The sequence below is a fragment of the Meleagris gallopavo genome, chromosome 26, assembly GCF_000146605.3.
Source record: "Meleagris gallopavo isolate NT-WF06-2002-E0010 breed Aviagen turkey brand Nicholas breeding stock chromosome 26, Turkey_5.1, whole genome shotgun sequence".
In the NCBI taxonomy this organism is placed as follows: Eukaryota; Metazoa; Chordata; class Aves; order Galliformes; family Phasianidae; genus Meleagris; species Meleagris gallopavo.
In genome coordinates, this window is record NC_015036.2 from 3,591,424 (window position 1) to 3,597,367 (window position 5,944).

Sequence of the window (5,944 nt, forward strand, 5' to 3'; positions counted from 1 at the left end):
GCGCCGGGAGAAGGATTTGTTTTCAGTGTAAGTTGGAGCCTCTCTGCTGAGAGATGGGGGCACGTGTAGGAGAGAGGTGGTACTGTAGTAGATGGGCCGTTGCATGCAGGGTGTAGGTTGCATGCCCGAGGAATGCAGCACATCCTGGGTCATGCTGTGTGCTGCCCTGCAGGAGGGCTGGCAGAAGGGTGCTGGGCAGGGATGGAGCTTTTCTGATGCTGGCAGGACCCTGTGCCGATGTGCCAAGGTCTGTGCTGCTGTCGCATTTAATCCAGTTTTTGCCTCGACCTTTGGTGTTTGCCTGAGCGCCAAGTTACTGTGCATCCAGAGTTCATGTGCCCGTAGGGATTGAGCAACCGAGGGGAGGGGAGAGCAGAGACGGGATGCAGGGAGATGAGGGGTGAGCCATGGGTGTGGGGGGAATACGATTCCTGGGGGTTAGAGGGTGTGTGCCCATCACAGAGCACTGCACGAGGGCCCTCTGTCCTAGGAGTGGATGCACGCATCTGTTGCAGTAGCTGCACCCAGGAGCGTCGGTCTCCCAAGGAAGCAGTGTTGTATGGCTCCTCTGTGCAGTGGAAATGCTAAGTGACAGCCTGAAGCAGTGATTGAGCACCTGGTGAGAGGGCAGAGCTAACCCAGGGAAGCTCAGGTGCATGCAATGTGCTGACTGATGGAAGGGGTCTAACCAGGATCCACTCCCTCCCAGCCCTCATTTAAGGGTTGGCAGTGAGGGAAGGGGATCTCACTGAAGATCCCTGCCTACCCAAAGCTTCCTAAAGGTAAACAGGCTTCCTCCTTTGTTTCTGTATCTGTGGTTGCTGCATTTAGGTTTGTCCTCATTTGGTGCAGCCAAGGATTTTGCCACTCTGCTATTATCGCTGTACTTTCCACGCATTATAGTGTTACACCCTGTGTGGTATGGCATGCACTGGTATTGCTGTAGGTATTGCTAAGAGATTTCTCCTACTTGTGCATCTGGGAACCTCTGTAAGGAATAAGGGGAGAAAAGGGGGTAAAGGTTTAGGTGGCTGCTGCAGAGTGAGGTGATAAATGTCACCTTAGGGTACACTCTATCATCTGCCTTGGGCTGGGAAGGTAGAAGGCTGTGTCACAGCATGGGGAGGTTTGGGGCAGTGCAGGTGACAGAGCAGAGCTGACTGTGCATGGAAAAGCCCAGAACAATGCTCCCTGTGCTCTGTTGTTCCCTGTGGCTTGGGCATGAGAGCACAAAGCTGGCAGAAGGGCCTGTTGGGTGGTAACTTGTTCCTGTGGAGTGATTGGTGGGAGTGGGCAGAAATGGGGTGCCAGGATGGTCTCTGTACTGTCTGGAGATTGAGAGTGAAGATGCCGCGTGCCATCAAAGTTGGCAAATGAGCTTTATTAAAGGTCAGCCTGACTGAAGGCAGGGCAGTCAGGTGTCCAAAGGAAGCACATTGGCTTTTCAGGGGGGAAACAAGCCAGGAACCACAGCTCCCCCCATCCCCAGCTTCTAAGCACTCCCGCTTCCCCCTCCCCTAATTTTCCCTGTGAGCTCCAAGGGCTCAATGTCTGCCTCTCATCTCCAGATATGCTCCTCTGTGCTAAGTTCTCATGTGGCATCTTCAGGTGAGATGAAGGAGCTCTCGTCCAGTGCCAAGAAGTCCCAGAATGTCCAGAGGCCGAGGAGCCATCAGGAAGACCCATGCTGGCTGTACAAGGTAGGAGGTCACGGTATTTTTTTCAGGGAATACAGATGTGCAGGTCACACTGGAGAACACAATGCACGATGCTGTTTGCCTCTCTCCTTGATGTGACTTCATCTGCAGGTGTCCATGGCAGCTCATGGAGGAAGAGAGATGGGTGCAGATGGATAGAGACCCAGCGACACATGATGTTACTGCTGTGCTTATATTGCAATGCTGTTTGTGTGTAGGGCCCCTGTATGGACTCACAGGTGGTGATGGCAATGGGGTGAGTTCACATTGCAGCCGAGGTTTGCAGTGTGAAGCGAGGATGGAGAGTGCTGTTCTGGGAGCAGGGATGGAGCTCTCGGAGCTGCTGTCAGTGCACGTGTCCTGCTGAGTGGGCAGTACTCACAATCATACAGGCTGGAGAGAGCACGTGGCATGTTTATTTCCAAGAAGTCTGAATAGCAGCAGCTTTGCGTAGCGTTAAGGTGTCTGTGTGCCATGAGGAGGGGTGGGAATGCTGGGGGGTCCAAGAACCACCCATGAGCAGAGAAGGTCCGAGAGCGGCTCAGATTGCAAAGATGGGCTGTGAATGAGCATCCACGGGTGGTGGGTGTGTGCTGTAGAAGTGGAGGGAACTGTGTGGCATCCTCCTTTCCGTGTGCACATCAACACATGTGCACCTCTTTGCCCAGGGGAGCGAGGGGTTTGGGATGCTGAGACTTGCCGAGCGATGGGAGGAGATGGGGACTCCTTCTATGGGGGAATGTTGTCCGAAAAGGCTCAGGAGGGGTGGGATGAGACAGAGTCTGTTGGGGTTGCAGCCAACCTGGGGACACCTACTCGGTCTTGTCAGTGTCACCATTGGGACACGCTGAACCATTCTCCCGCAGCTTGCGCATGTAATCGTGGGGGCCTTTGCCCTCAAAGGCAGTGGGGCTCTTGTAGGATCCACCAATCTTGTCCCACAGGGTGAAGTACTGCCCGTAGTTGTAGTCAAAGTAGAGGTGGTGGTCGGTGTGGTGGGCAGAGCCGTTGATGACGTGCCGTAGCGGTCGGGGGACGCGATAGTCGCCATCGTGGATGGAGATGGTCCAGACGTTGACGAAGATGTAGAGGCCCAGGTAGGTGATTTTGTGCAGGGGGAAGAGGAAGGGGTAGACGTGGTAGGGCAGGCTCTGCATGAAGCCATCCACGGGGTGGAAGGCATGGCTGGCGAAGGGCGTTGCAATCTTCCAGAGGTGGTGAGGTTTGTGGAAGCGCTGTGGAGAAAGGATAGGTGCTAGGCCAGAGGCGAGGGGCTGAGGCCCATGGGATAGGAACCCCTCTCCAGGCCCACCTATTTTGGGATAGCTACCTGCCAGCATCACTGAGGATAGCTGTTGTGTGTGGCTGAGTGACACAGGAAAGTTGGGGTCACAGAATCTTTGTAGAGCCATAGGTTCTAAGAGACTACAAGCTCGCTTGTCAGTGGGGATGCAGATGAGGAAACGTGGCCCATTCCCACCTGCACCTATCCCCATTTCTCAATACCCTGGCTGACAGCCAGCTCCCCCAGGCCCCCAAGAAGGTCCTCTACCTTATAGAACAGCCTGTGGTGGAGGCCCCGGTGTATCCAGTAGATGCCCATGTCAGTGAAGAAGAGGAAGGACAGCATGCTGAGGAAGACTCCAGGCCAGCCTGGGGGGAAGAGGGGGGAAGTCATGTCAGTGTTCCTTCTGCATGTGCCATAGCTCCAAGGGGTGAGCATGAGTAGGGAGCTGGGGCTTCATGTGTGCAGGGATGGAGGGAAGAGAGCAGGGTCATGGTTGAAAAAGTGAGCTGGGTCCTATGGGATTATATAGCAAGGGATGGAATGTCACGCAGTTAGGACAGGGCGTGCATCCCGTTGGCATTCTTGACCCTGAGGTAGGGGGTTGGCTGTCGTGTGTGGGCCGACGGGGTGCCAAGGGCATAACTCAGAGCTGAGATGCTTTGGAACTGGGAGGTTGATGCTGCCAGCTCTGGCAGGGGGGTAGAGGAGGACATGGGAGGTGTCTGCAGGCTTCTGGCTCAGAATGGAGAAAAAAATGTTTAGAAATGGGGGCAGAGCAATGGAAAATGAAGGGCAAGGGGCAGCGGGGCCTGGGCAGCAGCTCACCGTAGGGGGAGTCCTCAATGTTGTCATAGAGTTTGCTGTAGCCTCGGACCTCAGCAAAGAAGAGGGCAACGGTGGGCACACTGATCCAGGGCAGGGAGCGCAATGCATAGATGATTTCCCGTTGCACCTGGTTCTGTGGGGAGGCAGAGAGGGAGCCAGGTTAAGGGACAGCATAAGTGGAAGCAGAGTGAAGTCCACAGTACTTGTTGTGCCATTGAGGCCATGGGCAGGCAGGGAGGGCAGGCATTTGGCATGCTGTTTGGTATTTGGAGCAGGTGTTCAGATGTATGCCTGGGGACAGGGTGTGCAGAGAGGTTGTTTTGAGGAGAGCTGTGCTGTGGGTGTGGAGAGTGGGTGCCAGGGTAGCCTGGAGTGTAAGTGGTGTTGGTGGGGGAAGAGAATGGGTCTTGGGTGCCTTGTAGTCTGTGAGTGCAGAGGTGAGGGTGTCATGCAGGGTCAGAGGTTGATGAGTTTGTGTGAGCAGTGCGCTGAGTCCAGCGGTGAGGAGGGCTGAGCTGCAGACAGCCAGGGAGGTGGTTTGTGGAGCTCTGTGTGTGCAAAGTCTTGTTGTTGGGCTGCTCGGACCCTGATGCAAGGATCAGCTGCTGGGCATGGTTGATGTCAGTGGTCACGAGGCTTTTGGATCTTGCCCCGAAGAAATGGCTAGGTTAGCCCTCAAGCAATCAGCCACCTTTTTTTCTCTGTGACTTCTGGTCTATATTATGTGAGTTTTCATCTATTCTATTCCTGTAGTTGATGCCTTTTGTATTCTGTGTGACACCCATTCTATGCAACATCTATTGTATTTTAGTTCAGGCCCATCCTGTTCTATTCTGTTTCGTTATACTCTGTCCTGATCTTGTCTGCTTTATTCTTTTCTGGTCCATTCTAGTCTACTTCAGCCCAGTTTTGGCCCACCCCTGTGAAACAGGAGGGACACCTCAGGGTGACAAAGCCCAGGGTTGGGAGCCCAACCACATGTTAGAGGCCAGGGATGGGCACCCACCTGTCATCAGCTGCCCAGTCACCACCAGGCCCAGCTGTGTGGGTGCTGGCAGCAGTCTGGGGCTGGTGCTGAGGAGCTGGACTTGGTGCCTTTGGTAGGAGGAAGAGCCACATGCTTTGGGTGTTGGAAGCTGAAGGTCATACTGGGGCCTTGAGGTGTGAACACAGGGCTGGGAAACAGCAGGCCCAGATGTGGGCAATGCGTGTGTAGGGCTGCTGGGGTTGGACAGGACCCCTAGTCTGGAGTGAGGTGGGCAGGAGAGGCTGGTGCCGGAGTGTAGGATGTGAGGGGCATTGTGTGTGGGGTGGCCGTGTTGTGGATGGGAGAGTGTGGGTGCAGCAGGGATGGGAGTGAAAAGGTCAGGACTGGAGGGGACTGGGAGGTGCAAGGTAGAAATGGGGCGTTTGGGCTTGCAGAGGGGCCTGGGGCAGGTGCTAGTGTCCTTGGGGAGAGCTTTTGTATGGGGAAAGGCAGCACCCTGTGTTCAGGTGATAGGAGTGGGGCATTATCTGAATGGTAACAGATAAGGAGATGGTCCTGAGAGCAGAGAGACCCTGGCTAGGGGTCAGTCCTGCCCTGTTATGCTCCATCAGGGAGTGTCAGGCAGCTCCTGGAGGAGATGGGTGGCAAAGGAATGCCAGCAGCATCTGGGATGTGCTGGGGAGGGAGCGGGGTGCGTGCAGCCATGGTACCCACCTCTAGGAACTGGGGGTGCTTCTTCAGCTCATGGTCAAAGATGAAGTAGTAGCTGAGGGTGCCGAAGAGCAGATAGAGGGTGAGCGCTCCGAGGTTAGTGATGACGAAGAGGCTGAGCAGCTGGCGGCAGGGCTCGTCCTCTGGCCAGCCCGTGGGGTACACGTAGGGTGTGAGCAGGTGGTGGTCAGCGACCTCCAGCACCAGGTCCATGGTGGGTCTGGGGGAGAGAGATGGAGGGACAGGAGGCCTTGCTGTGTATTCTGAGGAGAGGTTCTGTAGGGAGGTGTGCTTTTGTAGGGGTGTGGGGTGTTTGTGAGCTGTCAGGTGGGACTGGGCTATGAGATGGAAAAGTGGGGCAATTGGGAGGAGTGAGTGGGGCTGTTCTGTGTGAGGAGAGGATCTCTGGGATCATTGGGAAGGGGTGTATGGGGG

General features: G+C 55.4%; 1 protein-coding gene across 1 annotated transcript; it reads right to left on the minus strand.

The window, feature by feature from the left end:
- Window positions 1–1,360: 1,360 nt before the first annotated feature.
- On the minus strand, window positions 1,361–5,911 carry SC5D (sterol-C5-desaturase). Its single transcript, XM_003212700.4, has 4 exons — window positions 5,513–5,911; window positions 3,811–3,943; window positions 3,250–3,350; window positions 1,361–2,932 (listed from the first exon to the last, which is right to left on the minus strand). The coding sequence occupies exons 1-4, from the start codon at window positions 5,720–5,722 to the stop codon at window positions 2,510–2,512; spliced, it is 867 nt and encodes a 288-aa protein (XP_003212748.1). The 5' UTR covers window positions 5,723–5,911; the 3' UTR covers window positions 1,361–2,509.
- Window positions 5,912–5,944: the final 33 nt, after the last annotated feature.

Bases quoted from the DNA above. Each gene is read 5' to 3' on its own strand.
- SC5D (XM_003212700.4), bottom strand. From the start codon at position 5,722: ATGGACCTGGTGCTGGAGGTCGCTGACCACCACCTGCTCACACCCTAC. The intron at 3,944-5,512 runs GTGGGTACCATG...GCCTCCCCACAG, and splicing joins AGCACCCCCAGTTCCTAGAG to AACCAGGTGCAACGGGAAAT. The intron at 3,351-3,810 runs GTGAGCTGCTGC...TCTTCCCCCCAG, and splicing joins CATTGAGGACTCCCCCTACG to GCTGGCCTGGAGTCTTCCTC.